General features: G+C 49.7%; 1 protein-coding gene across 1 annotated transcript; it reads right to left on the minus strand.

Annotated features, from left to right (window-relative positions):
- Positions 1–294: 294 nt before the first annotated feature.
- Positions 295–4,810, minus strand: LOC146763603 (serine/threonine-protein kinase PAK 3-like). The gene is made up of 4 exons (XM_085566961.1): positions 4,670–4,810; positions 4,049–4,245; positions 2,582–2,719; positions 295–1,236 (listed from the first exon to the last, which is right to left on the minus strand). The coding sequence occupies exons 2-4, from the start codon at positions 4,169–4,171 to the stop codon at positions 1,150–1,152; spliced, it is 348 nt and encodes a 115-aa protein (XP_085423087.1). The 5' UTR covers positions 4,172–4,245; positions 4,670–4,810; the 3' UTR covers positions 295–1,149.
- Between the last annotated feature and the right edge of the window lie 9,766 nt (positions 4,811–14,576).

The following is a 14,576-nucleotide window of genomic DNA, read 5'->3' on the forward strand; positions in this document are numbered from 1 at the left end:
AGGAGTCACAGGGCAGCGGCACAAGAGTGGGAATGCTGAGCCAGGCCAGCGGGCCTCGGCTGCCCTTGGCCTTTCTCTCCTCGGGCAGACTCCAGAGGGCCAATGCCTCCAGGCTGGGCTGTGCCCAGCAGGGCTCCGCTTGCCCTCGGGAGCAGCCGGCTGTGTTGGGCTCTGAGAGCGGAGGATGCGCCCGCTGCCAGCAAGAGGCACGCAGGGCCGGGCTGTGCCTCCTGCAGCTACCAGGGCCTCCTTGCAGCCTGGCCCTGCCGAGGCTCAGGCTGCTCCGGGCTCTGCCAGGGCTCTGCTGCGGCTCCACGCCGGGCAGGGCCGGGCCCGCTCTCAGCTCACACTCGCTGACAGCTCTGCACCGCAGGAGACCTTTCAGAGCACCTCTCTGATCTTTCTGCTTTCTCCGCTGAGCGAGGCTCTCCTCCAGCCAAAGACATTGCCCTTCACGATACAAATCCAAGTGGCAGGCACCCAAATGCTCTGGAGTCACAGCTGAAGGCCTGCATCTGCACAGGATGTTTTGGCTGCACCACTTGCCCTTTGCTTTTTCCTGCAAATGCCATTGCCCTTTCTGCCTCAACTAGAAATACTACAGCTGGCCAAAAGCTGCCTAGTTGGCCACATTCCCAAGACAGTGTGGTCTGGAAAGGATGAATGAAGAAGAGCCTTCCCCTACTTAAAAACCATACAAAAGAAGCCATAAGTGTGACTTAACACCCATAAAAACCAGCTGGTAATTCAGAAGGAAATGTTGAGTTTTCTGAAGGGGTCAGAAAGTGGGCAGTCTTCCAAGTGAGTTTATTTTTCAGAAATTTTATTTAATGAAAATCCTTGTTTACAATCTTATTCCAGAAAACTCTTCAACAATCCTACTCTACCAATCCTACGCCACAATCCTACTCCACAATCCTTTTCTACAAAACTCTTCAACAATCCTACTCCACAATGCTCCTCTACAATCCTATTCCACAGAACTCTTCAACAATCTTACTCTACAATCCTATTCCACAAAACTCTCCAAAAATCCTACTCTACAATCCTCCTCTAAAATCCTATTCTCTAAAACCTTATCAACAATCCTCCTCCTACAATCCTCCAGTCCTCAAAATTCCTTGTGGTGATGACATCTCTACTTGGTTGTTACATTCTTCTCTGCTGCATCCTCTTCAGGACGGTGATAAGTGGTGCCAGGATGGATACTGGCTTGGCTGATGTTACAAATGGATGCTGTCCAAAGGGAAAAAAAAACAACAAAGAACAGTGAACCATGACCTTCCAAGCTCAGTGCCTCACATACTCCATCAGGATTCCTCTAGGTCCTAGAAAGACCCAGAAAGGAAAACAATGGGACCATCTGCTCCTCAATTGTCATGTGCAGGACCTTGCCATCACAGGCAAACCCGGCCCAGAATCCCACTCATCCATTTATTCTGGTTTCTCCATCTTGCTGGGGTTTTTGCCCTGCCAGTGCTCTAGAAATGGTGCTTTCTCTCTCTGGAGTTTCTTCCTTTCAAGAAGCTCCAATGACTCCCATAGGTCCCTGTCTTGTGCTAATTTCCACAGGCACACAGAGCAGTGTCTGCCTTTCCATGCCCTACCCCTCCTGTGCTGCATGGCACCTTCCTTCCCAGCAGGGCCAGCCGAGTGGCGCTGGGTCCTGCAGTTCCCTCTCTGCCACACAACCTGGCAGTCAGCCTGGGCCAGTTCCCCTCTGCCTGAGCGTGCCAGGCAGCAGATGGGGCTGGGACAAGTCCCTCTCAGCTCTCCCTGTTTGTGTGCCAGAAACCTCTAAGGGTGGGGTGGGGGGCACAAACCAGGGCCCCTCAGAGGCTCACAGTGAGTCCCTCACAGCCCCTCCTGCCCACAGCCAAATCTCTCCAGAGTGCTCTGCCAGGACTGGCAGCCGTGGCTTCCTCCACCACCATTTCATGTCTCTCTACAATGCTCTACATCAATTCTTTTGCTGTTAGGTAAAACAGAATACACCACCAAATTAAAAAACAGGGCAACAGAAAGAATAAGAAAATAGAACACCTGTCCTATCTTCTGCAGAGAGAGGTGGAAGTATTCAGTTTTGTGAAGAACGGGACTCAGGGAGACTTTATTGCCACTTTGCAAGACTTCAGAGTGGCTTTGAAGAAAGTGGGGGACACCGTTTTTAACAGGGCCAGTTACAATAGAATGTGGGCAAATAGTTTCAAACACAAAGGGGATCTAATCAGAGTAGGTCTAAGGAAGACCTTGTTTACTCAGAGCAGGGTGCCACCCTGGCACAGGCTGTCCCAAGAGCTTGTAGGTGCCACATCCCTGGAACCATTCCAGGTCAGGTGGGACAGGGCTCTGAGCAACCTGATCCCTCTAAAGATGTCCCTGCTCATTGCAGGACACTTGGACCAAAGGACATTACAGAGCCCTGCCAGCCCAGCCCAGTCTAGCACTCCTCAGCATTTTCATTTGAAGAGCACCAAGAGTGGAGGTGAGGAGGAAGGGGGCTCATCTGAGGCCTCGGACCTTGGTGGAGGAGGAGCCCATCCCTCGCACACTGTTTCACCTCAGCCCCTTGGCATTTTACCTGCAGCAGCTCGTTGGCAGACCAGCGCCGCTCCTCGTCTCTCTGCAGGCAGCAGCTCAGGAAGTCACGCAGCCAAGCCGAGAGGAGCTTGGGCTGCCGCAGCTGTGGCGTCCCTGCTGTGGCTATCAGGAATTTAGTCTGGAGAAACAGGAAACACAAGGCTCCACCTGCTTCTTTCCCATCTGTAACTGCCCTCCCAGAACCCATTGTTTAACCTCTCTTCTTCAGTGGCAGTTTCTGCCCTGGCAGAGACCCAGAGATGACTTTACCAACAAAAAACCAAACTCTGATGCAGCCACAGCTTTGCCATCATCCCGCAGATCTTGCCTTGGCAGCCAATTTCATTGATTGACCTAGTTAGTTGGGAACTACATCAGCAAAAGCACATTTGCTTCTCTGAAGATTCACACCAACTTGGCAGCATTTTGGAAGGGGGACTTTGCTATGTTAACTCTTTCCAAGGATTAGGACATGAAAGGCATCTCTGCAGTGCTTGTGGGTCCCTTCAGCCCAGTTGCCATACAACAAGACTCATCAAGTTTTTTGCCCTGTTCTTGAAAACAATGGTAATTGGAAGAAGAGAAAGGAAATCCATCAGTTAACCCCCAGCTAAGGAAACAAACATTTATAATCTCATATTCAACACAGACACATTAAGGTGCATGCACTAATGTATGGGGATGAAAATGCCTGCTTGGGCACACAGGAGCCACTGCAGCTCTGTCTCTCAGCAGCCTGAAAATTTCAGCTTCCTTACGCAGCAACAGAAAAGCTTTTCCTGCTCCGAAGATGGAGAGGTGCCATCCCTGTGGACACCCTCTGCTCATTTAGCTACACAAGTCAATGCATGAATGGAAGGCCCATCCCAGAAAATGCCAGGAAACAAACAGGAGGTTTTGGCAGGCTCTCCCTCTCACCAGGCTCCGGCTTGGTGATGTGGAGAAGGTGGCTTGGGCTATGAGAGAAACACAGTCACTAAGTGTTTCAGCAACACTGCACAAGAAGTAGAAGAGACTCTGTGGCCCTTGCAGCCTCATGTTCAGGTTCCAGGCATGTTTCTCAGTGTGCAGAAACTGCACAGGGGATGCAGTTCCTCACTAAAACCACTCTTTTAGAAACTCTGTTAGGTTTGGCTTTCTTTCCTTCATTTCTGGAAGTATAGCACCAATTCTAAGATGCTTGTTTCCTGTTATTGTGGCCATCTACACAGACCAAAGAACTGGAACCACTTACAGCCCAAAGGAAAATGTTGCCTGAGCATGGGGTTTGTTTGCATGTGGTATAGCTTGAGTTCCACACTGATGCAACCAAAACTACAGCAGATGCTGATGTGTTGCAGGGACATTTTAAGGAGTGGACCTTGGTGGCAGTAGTTCCAGCAGATGGCAATGGGATTTTGTCCAATGGCATGCAGAACACAGGGCAGGTGAGAAAGACAAGTGGGATCAGTGAGTATTTGCTCCTTACCGTGGCAGGACTTCGGCTCCAGTAGGGAACTTTCCGTTCTATCATTTCGATTCCCACAATTCCAAAAGACCATATGTCCACTTTGGGGCCATATGGTTGACGCATCACCACTTCAGGCGCCATCCACCAAGGAGTCCCGGCCACCGAGGACGGTCTATTCTTCCCAGGGCTGAGTTCAACAGAGATGCCAAAATCAGCTAAGGGGAAAGCAAAATACTGCTTTTATTTGAATTCTGTGCAATTAGGAAACCAAGCAAAAGAATTGCCCAGTAGAACTTTGAGAATGTGCTGTTGAATCTCCTGGACAACTGTCCCTGCTCTGTCTCCTCAGGATTTTAGCCAAATCCCCACATTTTGTATACTGCCTTCAGCAGTGGCTTTTGTTCTATGGAAGCTTTAGACTTGTTGCTCCCTCCCTCTGCAATGGACACACACAGAGCAACACCCCTTTTGACTGCTTGTTCCTTGTCATACCTCTGTGCACCTTGCAACCATGTCATCAGCTCAGAGCGGGGGGTCCCTGCACTGCCACCAGCACCATTCCTGGGGAGCTGGCAGCCACTCAAAGCAGCCCCTCACCCCACATCCCTGAAAGCTGCACCTGACCAGGAATATACTGACCCAGCTTGACAGAGCCGTCGGTTCTGAGAAGGATGTTGTCGCTCTTCACGTCTCTGTGGATCACTTGGTTTGAGTGAAGAAAAGCCAATCCTTGCAAGCACTGAGAGAGTAAACAGAACCAGGAGGGACAAACCCAGTGATTTCATCACACCAGAAAAGAAACAGAGACTCTAAAAGGTTCCCATTCCCCAGAGGAATGGCGAGTAATGGCAGAACACAGTGCCACTGAGAGGAAGAGCTGCTGCTCCAACACTTGCAGAGCAGGACCTTTCTAAGGAAAGGCATGTCACCTTTTGAAAGAGCAACAGCACCTGCTGTTGTAAACTGTCCCCCTGCAAACCAGCCAGGATGACTGCTGCTGCAGTGGATGTGCTCAGAAGCAAAGAGCATTTTAGCTGCACTAGTACCCTTTTTAGCTGAGGACTGAAAGTAAATAGTCTCTCTTTTTACCTTTGCTGTTCATTTCAAATCCTGCTACCAGCACCTTGCTTCTACAAGTGAGGAATGCAGTGAAGACAGGCAAAAATTTAGGGAGGCAAGATGGAGAACAGCAGATACAAGAGGCAGAGTGAGAATACAACAGCAGGAGATAAGAGTACAAGAACTGAGTAGAGTGGGTGCAGGGGCACTCCAGGCATTTCACTGGAGATGCTTTTACATGCCCATAGCATACCAGCAACGCAGAAGCAAAGTTTGGCACATGAAACCTCTCCTGTTCTGAGCCCCTATTTCTCAGACAATCCTGCCCAAACCCTTGGAAGCACAGGTGGGCTTGCTGACCTCCCGACTGATGACTGCTATCTCGATTTCAGTCAGGAAGGTCTTCCTGATGACATCGCTCAGAGCGCCTCCATCCATGTACTCCATGACCAGCCAGAGTTCCTCACCCAGAAGGTGGCTGAAGGAAAGAAACAAGGGCGTGAAGATAAACATGCATGGCTACGTTGATTTTTTGCTTCCGGGCTTCTTGTTTCCAAGGCCCTTTGTGACAAGGACAAAATAAAAGGAATAGACATTCCCTCTTGGCTGTGCTTTGTTTGCAATCTGTGCAGTCTCAGGGAGAAAGGCACAGCTGTGAAAAAGGAGATGTCTTAGATGGCCAGCAAGTGAAAAGTGTGGTTTAGTAAGAGCCCAGATCAAAAGCCTGTCACGCGTGGTGTTTCTGGAAATAAGCACCTAGTCTTCCTGGCATGCATAGCAAAGAAAAAGAGGGGCAACAATCCAAGGGAAATCCACTTTAGGATGGTTCATCATTCAGCATTGAAGAAACTTTAAAAAATCAATCCCAAAAGAATGTGGAGGCAGTGAACTTAGAAAGTATTAACTTTGTACGATACAGCTGATCCAGGTTTTGAATAATTTTGGAATAATTTTCAAACTACGTGTGCCAGGGAAGACTCATGCAGACAAGATGCACTCTCTTCTCATCCATTGCAGATGAGTAGAGAAATATTAATACATTATAATTAACAGCTCTACTTTCTAGAAGTGACCAAAGTGGATTTTTAACCTCTCATGTTTGCAGTATGTACATGCATATTCACAGGATAAGACCATGACCACTCACCTGTCTAAATAATTCACAACACTGGGACTCCTATGCTTCTTCATGATTGTGATTTCATTAACGGTTAGTTGCTTCCTCTGCTGTCCCTTAAGGCTTATTTTCTTTATGGCCACCTAAAATTACACTGAAAATCAGTAACTTGAGAAGCTGGTGTCATGAGACCACAAGGCACATGGAGCAAGTGATTTTGCAATGACACAGTTGAGCTGTGCCAAACTGCCTTGTGATTAGGCATTGCAGTAATTAGGAAATGACATTGCAATAGCCCATTTCTCCACTCCCTTGGGGGCTAGTTACAGGACATGTGGCCACTGAGGTTTTGCCGTGAACACTTGGTGACACTGGTGTCTCAACTATCACCCACAAACCTCTGAGCCCACTCCCTGCTGCTTTGTATGGGATTCAGAAGAAGTAATCCATGCCTTAATACTCTGTGGCTACATCTTGGGCTATGGGCAGGGCTTCGAATTTCTAGGGATGCCTCTTAGATCTCTCCCTATGTGCAGTTCTCAAGTGCAGCACTGCAGGTGGCTAAAGAACTACCAGTAACTTTCAGATGTATTTGCTGGCAACCAGAAATGAGAATTCAGGACTCTGAAGCTGTAGCCCCAAAGAGCAGTGAGATGCCCTAAGGCACCACCTTTGTTTTAGCAATTGAGAGCGAGTGAGCACATCCTTCTCTGAAATGAACTGCTGCCCTGCGTGACTTCCTTCTGGCAGCTGAAAAGGACAAAGACTGTCCCCAATGTATTTTGCAGGCTGGTACCAGTCTGTGTTTCTTGTGCCTCTTCAGCACAGCTCGACCCAAAGCTCCAGCCACAGCTGCTCGCACCAGAGGGGAAAGGCCTTGAGTGCAGCAGAGTCTGCAGGGGATGTTGACATTTACCTCTCCTCCTGTGGCTTGGTTGAGTGCTCTAACCACAGATCCAAAATGCCTAGAAACAAAACAGAAGCAGAGAAAGGAGAAGCTGTTTATTTCTTAGAGTGAAAGCTGGCCCACACAGGAGATCTCTGCTGTAAATGCCTAAAACCTGCAGGATGCAGGAGGGCTCTGCCAGAAGGCAGATGATGCATTTTCCTCTCAAGTGCATGGGCAGTGCCTGGGCTGGTTGCAGAAGCGCTGGGGTTTACTGCCTCAGCTCCTAAAGGGAATTTATTCTTTCATCTTAGGTTTGAGTTTCTAAACTCTGTGGTTCCTATTCTGAGCATGGAGCATTTCCTTCCAAGAACCGTGGATTGAATGAAATTCTCCTGGGAACTGTTATCTCACAGCTTTGAGAGGGGCTAGGTTGCCCTCTCAGGCAAGCAAGATTCTTCTTTATTCATTAGTGTGGCAGTGTGGTTTTGAGACATACAAAAATACTGAAGAAATTAACACAGAGCTGTCCCACACTTGAGAGACAAGGAGATCTTCCAGGTCCTGCTCCTTGATGTAGGCAGGCTTTGGCAGCATGGAGATGTCTCTGACAATGCCTTCTGAGCACCCTCACAAGTTCTGAGCAGCGCTGAAGAGATAGGACAATCTATCTCCAGTGTCTGAACATGTTTGCAGCTGACCTGACTTCACACTGGATAGATATTCCAGTGGAACTCCTGATATACCAGTGATATAGCAGAAGAACCCCTGGCCCATGGTTGTGTAGAAGTAAGTGTGGCTGGACTCACCCCTTGCCAATATATTCCATTTCAGTGTATTTCATCTTGGGATTTTCCACGTTCACCATTTTCCCTGAGGGAAACAAAATGCAAGATGCTCACTTTAAAGCAGAGATCCCAGCTTCCAGGAGATACAAAAGGCAGCCCCAGTGTCTGGAGGCAGTCAGCTAGTTGCAACAACAGCAACAACATCAACAGGACAGGCAGCCCTGCAGTGCAGATGGCTGGCACAGAGACTGATTGTGTAGAGCCCTTGGAAGAGTTCTCTTGACAGGAAACAAAGCACAGGGAGATGCATTCCCAGGAGAGGAGCACATCTTCTCCAGCTTTCAGCCAAAACATTGCCCAAACAATGCCTTTCCAACTGTAATCCAGAGCAGCTCATGCTATAACCAATGTCGACAGTGCTTTCAGCATCGGGACCCTCACCCTTCATGAGCAGGCTGAGCTCACAGACACCCATCTTGCGGCTAAGGAAGGCTCCAGCCCTGTCCCACCAGCCCTCAGGGACAGGGCAGCGACCACAACAAGGCTGGCAAAGCCCAAGCATGAGTACTGACAAGCAATGGGAAGAAGCCACAGGCAGCCTGGGCCCCGTACAAAGTGTTGCCCCCATTCATGCCACAACAGGATGGGCTTTGAGATCAGACACACCGAGGTGCAGATCAATGCCATTTTTGTCCCAACAGGTGATGGTAGACACAGAATCCACTGGGCTCTGCTCTCAGCCCCACCAGGTCTTATCTGAGAGTTCAGCACTGGCAGCTGTTATGGGCAAGAAGCAGATTCATTGGGCTGTGCTGCAGAATCCCAGAGGACTTGATGTGTTTTCCTAGAGACGGATCTGAGCAGGGCTCGGGCCAATGGGTAGGATTCTAAGAGTCATGGGAAAGAGTGGGGAAGGTACGAAAAAGTGCCATGGATCTGAGGAATATACCATGGATGGGCTGGAGGCTGTCTCCTGAGAAATGCCTGCAGTACAGATTTATCTGATCAAACCACTTCGATGTGTTTCTGTTGGAAACATCTTTAGAAGCATAAAACTAGGATATGAAATACAGATTGTTATAAAAGTATCTGTTTTTTTCTTTGGGGGCACACGGGAAACACCTCCTGCTCTCTATTTCTCCTGTAACCTGATATTCTTTCACAGTAGTTTTTATTGACAAAAATATAGCATTCTCACGAAAGGAAACTGTATATGTAGTAGTGGCAACATAAAATTGTCATAAAAATGACATCAATAAGACATGTGGGGCAGAAGGGCTCCTTCAGGATGGAGATAAACCAAGTCCACCAAAAAATAACCGCTACAAAGAAACAAACAAAACCAAAAAACCCAGCAAAGAGAAAACCAAAAAAACAACCCCATAAAAAATAAACAGGGAAAAAGCAAAAAACCCCAAACCACCAGCCCCCTAAAAAAAAAATCCCCAACCAAAAAGACAAAAGTCCAAAACCATAAAATTTCTGTGAAGATTTTTTGCTCTGATGACTGGTTGGAAGTCAGGAGTCTAAGGGGAAATTAGGAAGCTAAAAATTCTCTTTGGTTTGGCCACTAGCATGCAGGACTTGCCTAGCCTTCTGCTGATGCAAGAAAAATCCCTGCTTCAGCCTTTAGCCGAGAGGGAAGCTCAGGCAAACCCAGGCCAGTCCCAGCTGTCTTCAGAGGCAGCAGGAGCACCCAGAGCTCTCTATCGCTCCCTCAGAGCACAGCACTTCCTCTGGGGAGTCCTAAATGGCCCTGTGACACCAAACTCAGGAGGAACATTTGGTACAGCTCTGCTGACACCTGCACACAATCCACTGACCCTCAGACAAGAAATACAGCACACGTACAGAGCATACGCAGGTACTGCTCCTCAGTCTCCTGGTTCTCAGAAGCCACGTGGAGGGAGATGAAGGAGCTGAGAAGGAGGAGATCACCAAAGGATGAGATTGAGTTCACAGGTTCCACATCATAGGTTCCTTTAAGTAATGCTGCTGCAGAGCGAGGATTGGGACCAGAGCCCGTGCAGATATGCTGAAACTGCAGCACTTTTCGAGGAGGTGGAAGTTCCAGTTGTCTGGGACAAATTTGGTGATCTTCAGGGCCAGTGTGTTCTTGGAGGTCTTTGGAGGCTGCCTGGTGAGATATCAACACATGCACCTCAAGTCAAACAGAATATAGCAGTCAGAGACAACAGCTTATCCCTCTCAGACAAGAGTGACTGACTGTGAGGAAAGGGAAAGAACAGATTAACAAGGAATATAGACAGCTTGGAAAAGAATGGGGCCTCACAGATTCCTGGAAAACACAATCATCTTCTTGCAGCTTAGCAAAAGCCAAAAGAGACTGTACAAGTGAAGAAGTGCTCCAGAAAACCGCAGAACACTTCCACAAACCAAACACACCTTTCCACAAAGGGAAAACAGACAAAAAAAGCCCTGCCACCTGCAGCACTGCCACGTGTGCCCTTGGCCACGACGCTGCAGAAGCCCAGAGATCGACCTTCCCTGAGCCGAGCAGCCAGAAGCTCAGCCAGAGTCCCCAGACCTTCAGGGCCTCAAAGTGACAGGTCAAAGGCCAATTTCTAGCTGGAGGCCACTGCCTGCAGGAAATGGCTACGTCCCACAGGATTGCAGCACTCGGCATCCTCAGCAAGCAACATGCAAGTGCTGGCTGGTCAGAAACTTGCAGCTCTGCCTTGCACTAAAGACAGCACCACCCACAACTGGCACTTACTGTCTTGGATCGATCGGCCACAGCTGCAGGCTTGTGGTCATCTTGCTCCTTTTGCTCCTTTTTGGCTCCTTCTCCAGGAGCAGAGGGAGCCGGGGCAGAGACCGCTGTTCCTTCTGCCATCTGCGGCAAGAGAGAAGCATGAGGGACAGGCCGTTACCACTCATTTATGACCTCGTTTCTCCTCAGATCCACAACCACCTTTTCAAAGGAGAAATCCTCAACTTTGTTAGCAATGGGATTCTAAGTCACTCCAACCAGATGAAAATGGGCCAACTCAACAGAACTCTATTTGATGCACTCTATGAATTTGATAGTCCTCCCTGGCTGCCATCAGCAAGCAATGGTGCCCCTGCACAACAATGGAGCTTTGAGCTCTTTTATTTATTGCCCTGAAATGGAAAAGGAGGAAATAGCCAGCAAGGCCATTGCTATTGCTGCGGCAGATATGGAAAAGTCAAACTGGATCAGAATGCCATCCAGTGCGTGAAAAGGGCAGGAACGTTTGTGCAGAAGCATCTGTGCTTGTTGTAAAAGAGAGAAAATGGGCAGGGCTTCACCTCCTAGCAAGCCAACAAGCCACAAGACAAAAGTGTTCCCTCCTCAGGTGGCTAAAGCACTTGGAGGCAGTGAGGGCATGTTTGGCAGGGAAACAGCCCTGGTGGTGAGCACTGTCACATATGGATCTAAGGAAGTGTGCCTGAAGGTCCCTCAGGAGGCTCCCGTTGTCCAGGCTGAAACCCCTCCCTAGCTCTCGTGTCCTTCTCTGCACACGCTCCAGCCCCTCAAGGACTTTCAGCTTCAGAGGGGCCAACAAGTGGACACACACTCCCAGCTCTGGCCGCAGCGCTGCCCAGCCCAGGGGGACGGCCACTGCCCTGCTCCTGCTGCACCACTGCTGCTGACACAGGCCAGGATGGCCTTGGCCTTCTTGGCTATGTGGCCAAGCGCTGGCCCACATTCAGCTGCTCTTGACTGGCACCACTGGGTCCTTTTAGCCTACTCAGGTCCCTCACCACAAAATTGCCCCTTTGACTTCAAATACAGCATCCCCGGTTCCAAGATGTCCTGCCTCTTCTCAGCCAAACAAGACAGCAGTCAAGGACTTGCAGCTTCACCCCCACCCTAGGCCCTAATGCCATTTCCAAAGCTGCAGGCTTCATCGCAAAAGGCGTCCACAGAAACTTGCTGCTTCTTCTTTCTGCCACACAAGAAGTCTTCCCAACGAGGCACTTGGTTTCTTTGGCCACACTCAACAAGAATGGCACCCACAGATTCCTAGACAACTCAATCATCTCCTTGCAGCTTAGCAAAAGCCAAAAGAGACTGTACAAGTGAAGAAGTGCTCCAGAAAACTGCAGAACACTTCCACAAACCAAACACACCTTTCCACAAAGGGAAAACAGACAAAAAAAGCCCTGCCACCTGCAGCACTGCCACGTGTGCCCTTGGCCACGACGCTGCAGAAGCCCAGAGATCGACCTTCCCTGAGCCGAGCAGCCAGAAGCTCAGCCAGAGTCCCCAGACCTTCAGGGCCTCAAAGTGACAGGTCAAAGGCCAATTTCTAGCTGGAGGCCACTGCCTGCAGGAAATGGCTACGTCCCACGGGATTGCAGCACTCGGCATCCTCAGCAAGCAACATGCAAGTGCTGGCTGGTCAGAAACTTGCAGCTCGGCCTTGCACTAAAGACAGCACCACCCACAACTGGCACTTACTGTCTTGGATCGATCGGCCACAGCTGCAGGCTTGTGGTCATCTTGCTCCTTTTGCTCCTTTTTGGCTCCTTCTCCAGGAGAAGAGGGAGCCGGGGCAGAGACCGCTGTTCCTTCTGCCATCTGCGGCAAGAGAGAAGCATGAGGGACAGGCCGTTACCACTCATTTATAACCTCGTTTCCCTCCAGATCCACAACCAACTTTTCAAAGGAGAAATCCTCAACTTTGTTAGCAATGGGATTCTAAGTCACTCCAACCAGATGAAAATGGGCCAACTCAACAGAACTCTATTTGATGCACTCTATGAATTTGATAGTCCTCCCTGGCTGCCATCAGCAAGCAATGGTGCCCCTGCACAACAATGGAGCTTTGAGCTCTTTTATTTATTGCCCTGAAATGGAAAAGGAGGAAATAGCCAGCAAGGCCATTGCTATTGCTGCGGCAGATATGGAAAAGTCAAACTGGATCAGAATGCCATCCAGTGCGTGAAAAGGGCAGGAACGTTTGTGCAGAAGCATCTGTGCTTGTTGTAAAAGAGAGAAAATGGGCAGGGCTTCACCTCCTAGCAAGCCAACAAGCCACAAGACAAAAGTGTTCCCTCCTCAGGTGGCTAAAGCACTTGGAGGCAGTGAGGGCATGTTTGGCAGGGAAACAGCCCTGGTGGTGAGCACTGTCACATATGGATCTAAGGAAGTGTGCCTGAAGGTCCCTCAGGAGGCTCCCGTTGTCCAGGCTGAAACCCCTCCCTAGCTCTCGTGTCCTTCTCTGCACACGCTCCAGCCCCTCAAGGACTTTCAGCTTCAGAGAGGCCAACAAGTGGACACACACTCCCAGCTCTGGCCGCAGCGCTGCCCAGCCCAGGGGGACGGCCACTGCCCTGCTCCTGCTGCCCCACTACTGCTGACACAGGCCAGGATGGCTTTGGCCTTCTTGGCTATGTGGCCAAGCTCTGGCCCACATTCAGCTGCTCTTGACTGGCACCACTGGGTCCTTTTAGCCTACTCAGGTCCCTCACCACAAAATTGCCCCTTTGACTTCAAATACAGCATCCCCGGTTCCAAGATGTCCTGCCTCTTCTCAGCCAAACAAGACAGCAGTCAAGGACTTGCAGCTTCACCCCCACCCTAGGCCCTAATGCCATTTCCAAAGCTGCAGGCTTCATCGCAAAAGGCGTCCACAGAAACTTGCTGCTTCTTCTTTCTGCCACACAAGAAGTCTTCCCAACGAGGCACTTGGTTTCTTTGGCCACACTCAACAAGAATGGCACCCACAGATTCCTAGACAACTCAATCATCTCCTTGCAGCTTAGCAAAAGCCAAAAGAGACTGTACAAGTGAAGAAGTGCTCCAGAAAACTGCAGAACACTTCCACAAACCAAACACACCTTTCCACAAAGGGAAAACAGACAAAAAAAGCCCTGCCACCTGCAGCACTGCCACGTGTGCCCTTGGCCACGACGCTGCAGAAGCCCAGAGATCGACCTTCCCTGAGCCGAGCAGCCAGAAGCTCAGCCAGAGTCCCCAGACCTTCAGGGCCTCAAAGTGACAGGTCAAAGGCCAATTTCTAGCTGGAGGCCACTGCCTGCAGGAAATGGCTACGTCCCACGGGATTGCAGCACTCGGCATCCTCAGCAAGCAACATGCAAGTGCTGGCTGGTCAGAAACTTGCAGCTCTGCCTTGCACTAAGACAGCACCACCCACAACTGGCACTTACTGTCTTGGATCGATCGGCCACAGCTGCAGGATTGTGGTCATCTTGCTCCTTTTGCTCCTTTTTGGCTCCTTCTCCAGGAGCAGAGGGAGCTGGGGCAGAGACCGCTGTTCCTTCTGCCATCTGCGGCAAGAGAGAAGCATGAGGAACAGGCCGTTACCACTCATTTATGACCTCGTTTCTCCTCAGATCCACAACCACCTTTTCAAAGGAGAAATCCTCAACTTTGTTAGCAATGGGATTCTAAGTCACTCCAACCAGATGAAAATGGGCCAACTCAACAGAACTCTATTTGATGCACTCTATGAATTTGATAGTCCTCCCTGGCTGCCATCAGCAAGCAATGGTGCCCCTGCACAACAATGGAGCTTTGAGCTCTTTTATTTATTGCCCTGAAATGGAAAAGGAGGAAATAGCCAGCAAGGCCATTGCTATTGCTGCGGCAGATATGGAAAAGTCAAACTGGATCAGAATGCCATCCAGTGCGTGAAAAGGGCAGGAACGTTTGTGCAGAAGCATCTGTGCTTGTTGTAAAAG

The sequence above is a fragment of the Lonchura striata genome, chromosome Z (assembly GCF_050655825.1).
Source record: "Lonchura striata isolate lonStrDom1 chromosome Z, ASM5065582v1, whole genome shotgun sequence".
In the NCBI taxonomy this organism is placed as follows: Eukaryota; Metazoa; Chordata; class Aves; order Passeriformes; family Estrildidae; genus Lonchura; species Lonchura striata.